Source organism: Emydura macquarii, unplaced genomic scaffold (genome assembly GCF_026122565.2).
Source record: "Emydura macquarii macquarii isolate MOO-44397 ecotype Brisbane River unplaced genomic scaffold, CSIRO-AGI_Emac_v2 contig_1353, whole genome shotgun sequence".
Lineage (NCBI taxonomy): Eukaryota > Metazoa > Chordata > Testudines > Chelidae > Emydura > Emydura macquarii.
The window spans coordinates 2,275,417-2,291,874 of NW_027131490.1; the positions used below are offsets into that span (position 1 = coordinate 2,275,417).

The following is a 16,458-nucleotide window of genomic DNA, read 5'->3' on the forward strand; positions in this document are numbered from 1 at the left end:
CTGAAGCAACTGCACAAAAAGCATCAGGGCCAAATAAGCAGCTGAGTGGGGCAGGTTATTTATTTTAAAGGCTGATCCAATCAAGACGGCTGATTTCAGCTCAGTGGAGAAGTTCAGATCCAGGAGGAGGAGGAAGGGAGCACCCGGCGGCAGCAGCAACCCAGGGCAGTCACTGCGCTAGAGGCCGCAGGCGGTGCGCCCCGGCCGGCCGGCCTCGCGGAGCAGCCCTTGGGGAATTCCGTGTTTCCTTCAGCCGAGCCCGCGCGCCCGGCCGCCCGCCCGCGATGATGTAAGCGAAGCTTGGAAGGCTCGAGCCCGAGCAGGCCAATAGGCAGCAGCTCCAGTGTGACTGGGAGGGAGGGAGGCAGCAGAGCCAAAGCCCCTCCCTCTCCGGTGGCCGGCAGCTGCCCGGCCGGCTTCCTCCTCCCCCCAGTGCCTGCCGACGTGGCGGGGCGGGGATGGGGAAGGAGCTGGGGGGCGCGTCTGGCCGGGCACAGCTCAGCTGCTAAGCGGTAAGGAACTAAGCGATTTCCCCTTCTTCCCCCTGCTTCTGAGCCTGTCTAGAGATTGCAAAGGAACTTTCCTGCTCGGGGGAAGCTGGGTCCCACCGGCTTTGGAGTTCCTGGCGCTCCTGCTTCGTGCCGGAGCGGGGCACTCACTGCTTAGCGCTAGGGCAATAATAGTAACTCGGCGGCTTGCTTTCCAGGCTCGGTTGCGCTTTTAACTGAAATAGGAGCACCCCTCCTCGCCCGCACCGCCCAAAATCTTTCCCTCCTTTCTCCCCGTGCGGTTGACATGGCCATGGGGTTCCTGAGAACCCCATCAGGGTCAAGTGTAGAGTTAATTAAGGGACCTAACAAAAGGGGAAATAGCTGCTGCTTTAAAACATGCCGTGATCGTTTACAAAATCCCCTGCGTCGGTGCACTGAGATTTCCTTTGAAATGCATCTCTGCCCTGCCCTTGTGTTCGCATCTTTGTTTTCGGGAACAGCTAAAACTACTGTGTGTAATGGGTGTAAAACTCGAACCCAGCAGGGGGCACGCTCATCCCGGAGATGAGCTGCTAGCCCTCTACTTGCTGCTACTACTACTGCCACTGAAGTGAAGTGCGGTGTGGCCTTTAGGGTAGCAGCTGCAAGGAGAGGACAGATCGCATTTGGGATGCACTCAGCCACGGAGCTATCTTTGTTTTCTTACTGCTTCCTGTAACTTTTCCTAATCACACACAGGACTTTGAGGCCAAACTTAAAACTGGTGTAAGTGGCTCCAGCTCCCCTAACAGAGATGTGCCCACTTTACAGCTTGTTGAACATAGCCCTGAATCTTTCTTCTTGAAACCTACAGAAGAATAGTTCCATGTACTTAGTTTAGAGACGGAGGAGCGAACTGATTCAATTGCTTTTTTCCAAGATCATATGCATGACCATCTGAATATACACATTGTACTGGGTTCAAACAGGGATTTCCATTGCTATTTTTGTTTTGTTTTTTAATTCTGCAAGCTATTTTTAGCCCCTATCTAGTATTATATTGTATACCTACTTAGTTCATTGCCAAAAGGGTTTAACTGACTGAACTGCACTTACAATGAACTTGGGTGAATTCCCAAATATAGGATCCAATCCTGCAAAGATTTATGAATGTATGTATGTATCACTAAAATTTACAAGTGTATATAAGTATTTGCCAGATCAGGCCCATAATTAAGATATGAGTGCTAAATTATTCCATCAGATACATGCACCTGCAGGTTCCACTGAATTCAGTGGAAGTTGTGTGTGAACGTCTCTGGATAGAATCTGTCCTGTAACTATTTCTCTTCATGTAATGCCACCAAAATCATCAGCCAGTGAGCACCATTAAAAGACTATATCCGTACTTCAGCATTTGTAGTATTTACTATACTCGTAATGCAAACACTGTGGTAAATGTAACCAGTGCAGGTTGTAAATATCTTTTTCCAAAGATAAATTGCAATATAAGCAAATAACTAAAATGTTGTTACGAAGAGCTTGTTGTTTATCTGTGACTCTTATTGTTCATTGGATGTCAATGGTATTTATGGAACTGTTCAGAACACAGAAGAAGATTCAGTCCCTGCCCCAAGGATGCTACCCTGTACATTGGATAAACACTACAGACTCTTAAATTCACTGAACAGAATTTGAATTCTCCTCTCCATCCCTATAGCACCACGAGTATTGCTGTGGCTACAACTTTGAATATAAACTTTAATAAATCGCAATGTTTTGGATAGACAAGGTGGGTGAGGTAATAGCTTTTATTGGATCAACTTCTTTTGGAGAAAGAGACAAGATTTCGAGCTACACAGAGCTCTTCTTCAGGTCAGGTTCTCAGCATGTCACAGCTAAATACAAGGTGGAACAGATTTTTAGCATAAGTAATCAACACACATTCTAAGGGTATGTCTACACTGCAATTAAAAACCCCTGGCTGGCCTGTGTCAGCTGACTTGGGCTTAGGGGGCTTTGACCCAGGGGGCTGTTTAATTGCAGTGTAGGCATTAGGTTCAGGCTGCAGCCCAGGCTCTGAGATTTTGCCATGTGGAAGGGTCCCCCCGAATGTGTACACCACAATTAAACACACAGGCCAGCCACGGGTCTTTAATTGCAGTATAGACATACCGTAAGGGACCATTCAAGATGAAGACTGAAAGTTCCTGGTGGCAGGGTTCATGTCTTCTGTGTGCAGTGCCAGGCCTACTGTTGGTGCTCAATAAATAGATAACTATGATCACTGTACAGTGCTCCCTTTGGACCCTGCTAGTGCCACTCCTGCCTCCACTGCAGCAGTTGCTGAATAATCACTCCTTTCCCCTCCTGGATTTTCACTGTACTGTCTGCACAGCATGCATAGGACCTCTGCTTAAATCAAATAAAAAAGATTCTTTATATAGTCTTTATTGCAAATATGTCTCTCTAGAAGTCAAGAAGACAAAACCCAAAATGTGAGTTACCAACAGTTAAAATGAATTACATTCCTAAATGATATAACCAACTTAAAATACCAAAAAAGCTTGAATGTGGGATTCACTTATTTATTCCATGTAAAATTTTCTTTCACTGTAATTACTGATATTAGAAATGTCAAATGATAAAAATAACCATTCAAAATCGCCACCATCAGATTGATCTTTCTGGATTGATTGAGCGGTCAGTGTAGACGTCAGTGGTTCCCGTCGGTGCAGTGCAGTGAAGACGGCACGCAGAAGGGAAGCACAGCAGTCGACGGGAGTTATGCAAGCTACTTTGTGTAGCTTGCGTAACTCCCGTCGACTGCCGCCGAATTTCCAAGTAAGTATAGACCAGGGCTCACTAAACCTGATTCTGATCCCATCGCATTGGGGCTTCTCAGTAGTGCAGTAGAGAAAGTGCAATTCAGGAGGAATGTTGCGCAAAGATGGCTTTATACCTGTGCCTGCTTTTACCCAGCATTACCCCAATTAGCCAATCCGACCTGTCTGAGCAGTCTCTGTCCCAACTATGCCCTCAGTAGGCTCCTATGGGGAGGCTTGAGGACTGCATATGCTACCTTTTCAGAGAAATTCCCCTCAGGGTCCACTACCATACAGTGTAAAGGGGTCACAAATGCTGGAATCAGCCCATTGACTTCAGTTACTCCAGTTACTGAAGTTACTCCAGTTTTCATGAGTATAAGTGAAATCACAATCAGACCCATTGTAAGTGGGATTTGGTAGAGCTGAAGAGTCACAAATACACTTTTAAGAATGGACTGCACTGCACCACCACAGCTATTGAACCGCACACCTTTACAAATCAAAATGCATATTTTATAGCAACTTTGATACAAATAATACTTCAAAATGCTTTACAGGGTTAAATAATACAGTTCTGGTTCAAAGTTAAAAAATTATTGTAGAGGAGAAGAATTGTTTTCACATGAGATTAGAAAATGGATGGCATGTAGGACAGATACTGGAAATGTCCTGGATGGCACAGATTACAGAGAGGCTGTTCTTCTTGCACTCACAATGGTGAGATAATAGGATGGTACTTAGCATAAGCCAATGCTAATCAAGCAAAGAGAATTTCAATAACTCAGGTAGAGGCTATGGACCTACTACAGGAATGGGTACGTGAGGTTCTATGACCTGCAATGTGCAAGAGATCAGACTAGATGATCATGATGGTGCCTTCTGACCTTAAAGTCTATTAGTCTATAATGCAAAGAAAAGAAAAAGGCTGGGACAAAATTATGTAGGGTTTTAAATCTGAAAAATTTCTTTAGATGAAGTAATCAGTGTTCATTATATGGACTATATATACTGTCCTTGATCTCCCCCCCGCATCTCTCATTGACATCAGTGGGAGTTCATCCAAGATCAAGGGCTATAACTAGCCTACACAAATGAACCCTGATGATTTCTGTAGATGAAACACAGAAACACAACTCAGACTTATGTAGTCTTCTGTTTAATTATTAACATACTGTGTATCTGCAGTTGGATGGTGAGGAAGGCTATACATTTCAGTGCCTTTGTCTGTATAAGCGTTTATGGGATTTGAGATTACTTTGATTAGCTAATATAAATATACTCATTTTTTTCCCCTTATTTAAACAGAAATAAAAATGTCTGATGACACGAGTGATGCAGTACCTACTGAAGAAAAACCTGAAGTAATGGCAATGCCTAGCAGTGATGTATTGCCTAATGATGTAGCATTACATTATGAAATAGCTGGGATCTTGCATGGGTCTTCCCAAGACAAACAAGTTTCTCACAATACTAGTAATGGACAGGAAGGGGACATGGCTATCAATGAAAATCCTTTGACTGCAGAAGTAATTGCAAATCAGCTTTCCAATAGAGAGGTGACTGAAAATATGCCTACTGACTGCAGCGAGTTAGTGAGCCTTGATCCTGAACCTGGAACAGAAGGAACACTGAGTGAAGAAAGCAGTCCAGTAAGTAATCTTCTCTTTCTTTCAAGACATTACCTTGATGGTAATTAGCTTTCTGTACGACAGAATCACGAGCATGTTTCCCCACTTTGGACGAAGGACAGGATTCTGTAAAAATAATATATTCATTGCACTAGCATCTTGCTATAAAATAATCATGGGCAATTTTTTTACAAAAACCTTGGAAATCACACCAAAGAATCTGTGTTAAAATAATACTGTTTAGGTTGCAGTGAAGCATTCAAAAGTTAGGAAAAGTCACATTTATATTTGCCTGTATAACATTAATTTAGCCCCCTTGTGCGTGTGCATTATGATAGTCTTTAATTACATGATCACATACTGTTTTTTTCTGCCAGACCCTGGTTTATTCAGTGCACAGGATGGACCAAAAAGTGGGCAGAATTGGGTCACATATGCAACTATGAATTGGTGCTTCCTAACTTCTAAGTGCTTAACTTTGCAACCTATACAATGTCTTTTTAACCTAGGGGATGTATTCATTTTCACATTTATATTGTGATAGCACCTGGAGGCTTCAATCAGATCAAGGCCCCATTGTGTGTCTTGTATAAACATATAGAAATGACAATCCCTGCCCCAAAGAGATGATAGTCTAAGGTCAGTCCAACCCAATTCAGCAAAGAATTTAGGCATATGCTTAAATTCCATTGAGTTCATTGAGATTTAAGCACATTTAAATGCTTTGCTGAATAGGGCCTTTAAAGATAAGATACGACAGATGGACAAACACACAAGTTCTAAAAAAAAATAGGATGTTTTAACCTAAACTAGCTGTATTTGCTATTCTTAGCTAATTGGTAGCCATAGCCACAATTCATCATCTGTCTAACCATTATCAGATGGCAGTCATTTAAATTCATTTAAAGAATCTTGAAATGTTTCTTTCAGTTATTACTACTATTGTTTTATTTATATTATTATTACCCACTATTCTGAAAATTATCGTTAATTAGCCATAATAAAATGGTGAGATATATGAAATTAAAGTATCCCTGGCTGTTAAGGGTTCATTAATCTTTGTTTTCTACTTCAGCTGAGTGCATAGAACTGCTTATGTTAGTTGCAATATTGCTATTGCTTGTGGACACAGTGTTTGTTAAACCTGTTTAATGTCAGCAGAAAAGAACCCGTGTCCAGTCCAGTCAGGGCACTCAGCAGCTTCTGCATGTTATACTATAAGCTGAGAGGGTGTCTGATCAATTACAGACAAGGAATTGTAGACCAAGGACTGGAGGAAAGTGGTTATTTACTGAGTCCCTTTGAATATGAGTGGAGAGGGTCAAGCACGTAAGATATGTACCTTTTCTAATGAACCTGTTTTCCGGGCCAGAGGTCCAGTACATGTTGAAGTTGGGTTACAAAAAAGTGGTACAGGGGTTCTAACAAGGCTGTTGGTTTCTTAGCCTTATTAAAATGTGAAATACTGAAAATAGTCTAATGCAATACTATAAAGTTAGATCTTGTAACTTATTTTCTTGGGAAAGGGAATGTATGCCTGTGCATCGGAGTGTCGTGAAAAAGATCACGCAGCTTCTCTTTTAGGGTTGGATCGAGCAGAACTTTAATTGTGACATATGCACAGGAAGCTATAGCTATAGGGAACCCCAGACAGCACGTCCCTGTGCTGATCTCTGGAACTTCCCCTTGTTACAAAATACAGATGGCTTATATAGGTTTTTAAGACTCCTTTTTACATATAGATCATATAATGGAGTTTCTGATACTTAACAGGTCATTTACCACACATAGGGTACTTATAACACACAATGGGGGTCTCATGGTGCCAGCATGACACGGTGATTCTCCCAGTGCCAGTGAGTCCCAAGTCACATACAGTCACTTGTTATCTATCTGACAGGGTATGGCTGGGTGCGACTACAAAGGTAGTTAACGTCTTACAACATAGGCCAACGATTTTGCATTTCTATTGTAGTTCTAAGACATCCTGCCTGAATTTAGCATTTCTATCACAGTTCCAGTCTAAGGCATCCTGTCTGAATTTTTGTGATTCCACAGGAGCTATTCTCTTCTCCGCACATGCCACCACAGAAGCTTCAGCTTTCACCAGAAACCTCAGTTTAAAGTACTGTTCAGTGGACAAGATGTAAAATAATGCAGCATTGCCACATCACCATTGTATATAAGCCAGTATCTTCTCTTGGGGTTCATCTTCCCACAGATTTCCTGATGGCATTACTGTTGGATTACAAACATAATTGTAATATATTTTTTGCCTGGTATCATCATTTATTACATGCTGGATTCTGTTTTCCAGTGTTGGTTGTTTTTGCCTCCTGTCTTTGGGTAACATAAATTTCTGACAGTGGCCTGAATATTTTCCACTGTAGGATTTGGACTCCTCTCCTAAAGAAAGTGGATGGGGTACATGGGGATCATGGGGCAAATCTCTGCTGTCAACAGCCTCTGCCAAAGTTGGTAAGTTTTCAACCATTTAAGGTTATGGCTTAACTGAAAAGTACTTTTAAGTCAGAATTTTAATGCATGTTGGCATGGTTAAATGCTCTTAAAGGCAACAATTAATGTCAAAGTGATTGCTTAACTTTGTAAGATTTATAAGCAATCTTATCCTGATTTGAATGGCAAAATTACTGGGCTATCATGACCTTTGTAATGTGGAAGAAAAATGGATTTTCTTCTTGTAAATCATTTCGGCTTTGCCTGAATGTCAGTGAAGTCAATAAACTTCCTTCCCCTTAACTGAAAGCACTCAGTACCTTGAAAGACTGGGCATTAAATTTAGCTCTTCCTGTCACAGTAACAAGATTTACAATGATCTATAGCCTGTATCATTTGTATTCTATTTCAGTTTCATCATTTCTGCTCAATTAACATACAGGATACCAAGTTGAAATTTATTAATATAACTAAATGAGGGTCTAGCTGGCTTTTCTGACCTAGAAAATAAGTTAAGCAAATGTAGTAGGCTTAATATTTTGTGATTTTCACCTAATTTTGAATTGATGTACTTACATAGTGTTAAATATTATGCCTTGTTAATAGTGATAAGCGTGTTTCCAAATCACAGACATATGATTACATCTAAAATATGGTTGCACAATTACAGGTCATGGATTAACAGCAGTAAAGGAAAAAGCAGGGGCCACCCTAAGAATTCATAATGCCAGTTCAACATCTTCAGAAGGTGCACAACTTGCCACAACTGAGAGCAAAATACCAGGGATTGGTAAGTGGCTTATTCGTCCAAGTTGGACAAAACCTTTTGACAAATTGTCAAATGTATACAATTTAGGAAATTTGAAGATTTTGGTCATAGAATTCAGTTCATTGTGATTTATGACTTGCAGTGTTGAAGATGTGTTGTGCCTTACTTTTTTTTTTTGTTTTATCAGATACAGAAGATGCCCCAGATCAGAGCTCCATTGAGGTTTCACCCTCTTCTCCTTCATCTGGATCTCGTGGGATGCTGTCAACAATCACTAACGCTGTGCAGAACACAGTGAGTACCTCAAACATGCCTTGTCTTCTCAAGTTCTCCCTCGAGCCTTCTAGTTGTAACTTAATTACAAGTTACATTTGAAGACGACGGTTTGGGAGTTGTCACTGTTCGAAAAACAGGTTTTGAACCACAGATCTACAATGACACTTTTACACAAAAATAACTAGTTCAATTCAAAGTTTCAAGTACATCAAAGAAAGTAAACAATTTATGCTACATCTACACTGTGAGCTAGGAGTGTGTGAGTACACATACTCATGCTAGCTCAATGAGAGCTGCTGCACATATAAACAGTAGCATGGCTGCAATAGCACGGGCAGTGGCAGCAGAGGCATGATTTAGTAATGCAGAGACATACCCACAAAATTCAGGCAGGTTTGTACTTGGCATGGCTTCAAGCTGTGCCACTGTATCTGCTACCCATGCTGTCATGGCTACACTGCTATTTATACTTGCGCTAGCTCAATGTGTATGCAATCTGGGAATCACACCGCTGGCTCGTATGGTAGACATGGCCTTTGCGTGAACATTTGGGACTAGACTTAGTTTTTAAAAAATTCTGGCTGCTGCACTGTGTATGTCTATGCAGACTTTTGGGAGTTGTGTGGTGGTGTGGTGCTCTCACATGATTTTTATTAAAATCAAGTCCTTCGTGATTAACTTTGAGAGGAGAGTTTCCAGTGCTTAATTTGTAATGAAAGAAGTGCCAAGGCTCAAGCAATTAGGTGCTGGGGCTCAAGTAATTTTTTTTCATTCATAACTAATGCGGCAAGCCCAGAGGAGCCAGGGCTATGAATTGCCAAGCCTAGAGTTGCCGGGGCTCAGAGCTGGCAAGCCCTGGCACAAATTAAGCACTGAGAGTTTCTGATGTTTTTGCAAGCAGATAAAACAAGACAATCCTATATTTGCTTGGTTCAAAATTTTTACTAAATGATTCCATGTCTTCTCTAGCCCTGACCTCTTTGCCTAGTCTCATATCTCAAACTGGCCATGTGACACTGCTCTCTGGATATCCTGGTGCCATCTCAAACTCAACATGGCAAAATATGAACTAACTTATCCATTATAACCTCTGTCCTCTCCATATTCTTTGTCATCCAGGCTCACAACTTAAGTATTGTGGTTTATTCTCTCCTCCCCATATCCCAGCTTTTGCCTAATCCTGTTGCTTCTTCCATTTTACCAGCTTCAATATCCATCCGCACATTGCCTTGTTCCCCTTCAGTGTATACAAAATGCTGCCACTACAGTCATTTTCCTGTGAACTTTTTTGCATGATGCTCTGGCATTGGACTGCAGAAAATGGCAAGCAACAGCTAGGAAGCATAACTGGCAGGGTTTCCTTTGTGCAAAACTGGTGAGGGTGATGTTCCCTTTAAATGAGTATCCAGCACTCTAAGCATGCCATGAATAGCTTTGCTCTAATGCACGGGTTCTCATAACAAAATTTTTTGTGGCCTCAGAGTGGGCCACCAACTCTTGCTGGTGGCTGAACTGACACTTTTCCCTAAAATACTTAATTAACTTTAAAAATATATATATACACATCCAAGTCATTGTAATTTATTTATGTAGTTTTTTTTTTTTTTTGCAGACTCAATAATAAAAACAATACTGTGAAAAGTGATATTTGTATATTTGTTAATAACACTTTTCCCCGCAAGCCCGGGACAAATTAAACCCTGTATGCAGGAGCCAAGGGGAAGGCAGTGGGAGCCAGGGGCAATAGGGGGATGGAAGCAGGGTGGGGGGAGGCAGCAGGGCCCACAGGTGATGGTGGGGGTGGTGAGCCCTGCCACCACGTGGCCAGAGCTGGGGGTCGTTGCCCAAAGCCCCATGGCTGGAGTCATGACTCAGCACCTGCTGCTGCACAGCAAGATCTGGGGGTCAGAGTCTGAAGCCCTGCGGCTGGAGCCCAGGGCCAGAGTTGGAGCCTGGGGGGGTGCGCCGCTGGAGCTGGGGGGTCAGCACCCACTGCCATGTGGTTGGAACCAGGGGTCGGCACCTGAAGCCCCCCAGCTGGAGCCTGGGGCCACATGGCCAGAGCCTGAACCCCTGCAGCCAGATTGCCGCTGAAGCCCACCATCCAACCACCCCAGAGCCAAAGCCCGGGCCCCACAAACCTCCCCATCCCTCCCTCCCAAGGTGGGTCAAGAACTCATCTTGCTTCTCCAGTCTTGTGCCCGATCTGTCTGCAGAGGCAGTGCAGGATAGTGCATCCATGAGTAACAGGGAGGGAGAGGAAGGGGCCACTGCTTCCCCTCTCTCCAATTACTGCCCAGGAGGCTGTCATGGCAGCACAAAAAGCCACTGGTGACCGCATGTGAGAAATGCTGCTCTAATGTCAAGGATTCTAGGAGCATGGAAGGACTTCCATTGACCACTAGCTGAGGGCTGCACTGGGGTCACAGATTCGGTAGCTACCTAGGGGTTGCTGGTGGTGGGTTTGGCTGAGACTGCCTGAGCTCCATGTGGAGTCCAGTCTGCAAGAGGGAGAATTAGAAGGGTGAGCTGGAAAGTTAGAGCTATTTAGGTGGGTGGGGAAAGCCATCATATCAAGGTAACAAATTGTTTCAAGAAATAAAAGGGCAGTTCAGGCTCCTTACGGTAATGTAGTGACTCCTGCCTCTTGTTGAAAAAACTTTCCTTCCATGTTCTAATACTGAGAACTGAGGCAATCTTGGTTTCTGACCTCTGTACAATTTTCCATGTCCAGCTCCTCATCTGAGAAGCTGCCAGACAGAGTCTAGGCTAAAGACAGAACAGTTTAGCCTTTGCAGATTCTTCTTCCATGTAGCTGAACCAGTGAGAGAGATGGGTAAAGCTGGTGAGAGGACATAGGACCAATGGTTTCATGTGAGGGAATCTCCCACGTAGCAGTTCATGCCACATGTCAAATGAAATAAAAAATCAGTTACACAAGTGAGGTGAGCCCTTTTCATAAGAGATCCCATTTGTCACAAGGCACATGGACCCTTCCCCATTCCAGAAGGGGGTGAGAGGGGAGCCTCAGAGCAGTGGGGTCTAGCAGTCTTCCCCTAATGGCTCCTAGGCTCCAAGCCAGTGGCGGCCCGTGCATTCAGGGCCAGGTGGCCTAGCAGCCAGAGTCAGTGGCGGCCCTTGCATTCAGGGCTGGGCGGCCTCGCGGCCAGTGTACTGGAAAGGGGAGAGGGCCGTCACCCAGGGACTCTCCATGCTTTACCAGGCCCTGGTCCAGGGCCCTACTGATGACGGGGTGGTCACTGCGATAGCTGGAGTCCGTCCGAAACCCAGTTTCTTCAAGAGCTGTTAAGTAGCCTCCCCCCCGGGCCACGTCCTACCCCGATTCCTGAACCCTCCATCTCGTAATCCCTCAGGTGCCCAACTCCTGCAGCAGTCGTAGCAGCCTGCTGGCCAGGGTGGCTGCAGGGCCTTCTGGCTCTCAGGCTGGAGCCTCTGTCATGCATCCTCCCTGCTCAGCATTCCATCCCAAGTGAGCTGGGCTGCTCCCCATTTATGCTGCTGCAGCAGTTGGAGCATGCCCAGCAGGAGCATGGGGGCATGGCTTCTGCTGTCAGGAGTATTGGCTTAACCCCTTCATCTCCAGTGCAGGGCAAGTACACCCCATCACAGGCTCTTAACTTCAAAGGAACCTTTCATACCTAAGATTTGAACTGACCCACTGCATATCATGTAAAGGAAAAGATGAACCATCTGTATATACAAAGTTAATGTGGCCTTAGTCTCTGATTATTATTATTTAATTTATTAAGATAATTGCTGTGGGCATATTTCTTATTGGCATCAAGCTATTAAATTTCATTCAAAATAAGTCTTTGTTTAGTTAATTATAAAGCCTTTGTATAGTACTTTTTCTTCTGGAAAATGTTTTCAAAGCAAAGTGAGATGATTGATGAAATCATAAATCCTATTATTAGTAAGGGTGGAGAAACTTTAGAGAGTTAAACATTAAAAGACAGCATCAGCAGAATCAATGTTTTCTACAATTTCATATTAACATAAGGTGTAAAGAAAATAACCACACTGCATTGTTTTATGTGCAGGGAAAAAGTGTCTTGTCTGGTGGTCTAGATGCTTTGGAATTTATCGGCAAGAAAACCATGAATGTCCTGGCAGAAAGTGATCCTGGATTTAAGAGAACCAAAATACTGATGGAAAGAACAGTTTCCTTATCTCAGGTTAGATTGCTTCAAACCCAGCTCTGTTAATGCAGTTGCAGATTACTGAGCCAGAATTTCATTTGCATCAGTAGTAGGGTTAATGTAGTAGAGTTAGAGCTATACAAATGAAAATTATGCATTGTGTCAGCTCCACTTTGTTCTCTGCAGGACCGCAAAGTAAGATATTATGTAAAATCAGCACTTGCATATAAGCAAGGATATGCAATTAGTGATTTTCATAAGATACTCTGTGTTGATAATCATTGTGCTCTGGAGAAGTGATCAAACCCTTAATGTTTCCTTAATCTATAAATTATAGTTATATGTTATAAATCTATATTCACACCAATACATACATAGCTGTAGTGCATTCCTTGGGAATGAGTAATAGTGAAATATAGCATTCATTTTACTGGGAAAAAATTAAAGCAGTGAAAAATTATTACTTATATCCTTTTAAATTAATGCTGTCATCTAATGCATACTCAACAGTAATGCACCAGACCCTTATCATGTAAGTCAAGTCATGATTTGTGTCTTTAAAGGTTCAGAGACCTTGTAATAGTATAATCTGAATATAATCATTTCCAGTACAGGTTACTTTAGCTCTCTAGGTACATGTGTTCAGTAACTGCTTACTACCACAGTATTTTCCTGTTTGTAGAATGTAATATTGCAGTAAGGTCTTTTTCTCTCAATAAGATGTTTCATTTTTAACATCTACTACTGAAAGCAGGAACAGACTGATACTGTTATAGTAGGTCAAAAACAAAGTAATCCATGCTAAGCAAATTACATAATTGTACACTTTACTTATATCTATTGCAGCAGTGCTCCAAATGGTTATTACTGATCATCAAGAAATATGGATAGACATAACACTCTATGGGCCCAGTACGGCAGTTAGTTTCAAAGTGGATCTGATTGCAAGATCCGGGCTTAATTTTGGATACTGTATTTCTTGTAAAGCATCCCAAGGCACTTCACAATTTTACAACTTTGGTAATAAAAGGGGACTGTCTCAAGTAGTGTAAACTAATTTGATCTGACTGAAAATGTATGATCTGGAGAAAGTCATGTAGATTGTAAGAACCCATTTTTCAAGCACTGGACTTCAGCTGTGCCTGTAAAAAAATACACATCCACATGTAATCGCATGGGCAGGTATATGTTTATACATTCTGTTAAGTGTTGGCATGTCCCATCCTATTCAGGACTGCACCTAAGCACATACTTAAAGTTAAGCATGTGTTTAAGTGTGGTACTGAATAGGGATGCTTCCTGAGTTGATGCTTAAATAGGCCAGGAAGACAAAGGATGGGAGAAAGGAAGTGTTAAACGAAGGAAAGAAGAGGTGGGGAATTGAGACAGAGAAAGAAACTGATTGCCAAAGATCACACAGAAAGTCTGTGGCACAACCAATAATTGAACCCAGTTCTCCTGAGTCCCAGTCCACTGCCTTAGCCATAGCACAATGCTTCCTTTTTATCTAATTTGTGCGTGCAAAATTAGGATATGTAGATTGGGGGTGCGGTATTGAAAATGGAACTGCTTTGAACCTTTGACACAATATATCTTGTATGTCTCATGAATACCTGAATGCCATATCAAATGGAAATAGGAAATAAGGTAAACGTGGTGGAGCTCAATATTTCATCCTTGTGCAGAGGGACAGGAAAAGGCTGAAGTGCCACTTAGGAGTAAAATGTCAAAATAGGCGTAAGTGGTGCATAGGCTTTGGATAGGGTGAAATTTAATCCATAAATACCATGGAAAATGTGTACAAGAGGCCATTCCTTCTTAGGCAACCTTCTGTATTAAGTAATCACTCCAAAATATCCCCAAATGTATGGAGTACAGTTCTGATCCACTTTTATTACAAAAGTGTACCTGCATTAAGCGAATGATTTTTCTGGGTCCAAGGTCATTTAAGACAGGTTTCACTAGATGTTGAAAATACTTCATGTGGGTAGGAACCCTGGCAACAGTATTCTGTGGAGGTGGTGCTCTATGGTATGTACTGTAGGACTTGTATCAGGCACTGGATGAAGCGAAGACTTTTTAATTTTTCTTCCTTTGCAAACGGTAGCTAAATTTATGAGGTACTCCGACACTGCATTTGACGATACAAGAAACGTTATTAGTTGTTATTTTTTTTATAGGCAGTTAATGATTACCATAGGGAAAACCACATATAGAATACTACTTAAATATTTTATTAGAAAGGTTTATCAAAAAAATGATGAGGCATTTCAGAATGACTAAAATTTCAGCTCTGCAGGTGTAATATAGTTCCAAATTTTATTATTACTGTCTAGCAGAGATGAGGCTGAAAGTAATAAAAACTGTCAAATCTGCAGTACAATCAATAAACCAACAGGAATGATATATATTTTTGCAGCTGTTGCGAGAAGCTAAAGAGAAAGAGAAACAGAGATTAGGCCATCAAGTTACAGTTGAAAGGACAGCGCATTATGGGCTGCTTTTTGATGAGTTCCAGGGTTTGTCCCATCTTGAAGCTCTGGAAATTCTGTCAAATGAAAGTGAAGCCAAGGTACAGTATACATAAAACACAATGTTTAGTAAAATACTTTTTGTAAGCATTAATCTCCCCACACAATAAGAGTCAATAAGAGTTTTTTCATTGACTTCACTGGGGGCTGATTGGGTCCCCAGGGCCAATTCTTCGTCTCATGAAGTCAATGCGGGTTTTCCTAGTGACGTCAGTAGGCCCAGGATTTAGTCCAAAGAAACCCAGGAAATCTGCCATTTAAAGTTCTAGTTGTTACAACATAATGTGTTCTGTATTTTTAAACTTGTTACAAGATACTAATGTCCTTTCAAGCTTTGCCAGAAGACTAAAGTGTTCTGTTTTTGTTAAAGGTGGTAACATTTATATTCAGGAACCTTACACCAACTACATCGAGAGATTAATAAAATCGATTCCAGATTATTTATTCAACTTTTAACTATTCTTTATTGCATTGTGTTATCATCATGTAGTTGACTAGCCTAAGATATAAATATCAGATGTATGCAGTCTCTGTAGCTATGTTTACACAGCAATGTAAGCCTAGGGTTATTTGGACTTGAGTCAGCTGATCCGTGTCAGGGAACCCTGGGCTTGAGCGTCTACATTGCATTTTAAGCCTTGGTTAAGAATTTTCTGACCTGTGTTCAAACCTAGGGCTCTAGCATCCACACTGCACTGCACAGACCTGAGTCAAAAGTAGCCATGTCCCAGAATGCCTAGTGCTCCCCACCAATGTTGACACTCTAGCCCTAGGAACATGGTGCATTGTGGGAAAACGCTACTGCGCACTCACCCTGTTTCCTAACTGTGGCCGTGCTATTGATGCGACTCACATTGGCCCTTCTCAAGGAGCACATGAGTACATAAACCCCAAAGGGTATTACTCCATTGCTATGCAGGCACTATTGGACCACAGTGGCAAATTTCTGAATGTCAGTGCAGGCTGTACAAGAAAAGTTAACAATGCCAGAGTTTTTCACTGCTCTAGAGCAGCGGTTCTCAACCTTTTTTTACAGAGTACCACTCGGGTCAGCTACAGTCAGGTCAAGTACCGCTTCACCTGACTGTACCTGGCCCGAGTAGAACTCGGTAAAATGGCGGGGTTGCGTGGAGGGATCGATGCCTTCCGTCGAAGCCCTGCCGCCGTTTCACAGTTTTCGGCGGCAGAGAGGATGGGACTTTCGGTGGCAAGGGGGGAGTGGTCAGCGGCGGCGCAGTTTCTTGGCGGTGGCAAATGGCGGGGAATCGGCGGCAAGTGGGTTTCGCAGCGGAGGGGGGGATTTGGCGGCAAAGAGCTTTTTCGGCGGCGGCAGGGGGGA

The 16,458-nt window shown here is 42.6% G+C and overlaps 1 protein-coding gene across 4 annotated transcripts in view; it reads left to right on the forward strand.

Annotated features, from left to right (window-relative positions):
• Positions 1-489: 489 nt before the first annotated feature.
• The window catches only part of FAM114A1 (family with sequence similarity 114 member A1), a 50,057-nt gene continuing 34,088 nt past the window's right edge, over positions 490-16,458 (forward strand). For all 4 annotated transcript variants that reach the window (XM_067551557.1, XM_067551558.1, XM_067551559.1 and 1 more), the window contains exons 1-7: positions 490-512; positions 4,604-4,947; positions 7,317-7,404; positions 8,054-8,173; positions 8,340-8,446; positions 12,490-12,624; positions 15,008-15,160. In XM_067551557.1, coding sequence (XP_067407658.1) covers positions 4,612-4,947; positions 7,317-7,404; positions 8,054-8,173; positions 8,340-8,446; positions 12,490-12,624; positions 15,008-15,160 — 939 coding nt within the window. In that variant the 5' untranslated portion in view covers positions 490-512; positions 4,604-4,611. The remainder of the gene's footprint in view (positions 513-4,603; positions 4,948-7,316; positions 7,405-8,053; positions 8,174-8,339; positions 8,447-12,489; positions 12,625-15,007; positions 15,161-16,458) is intronic.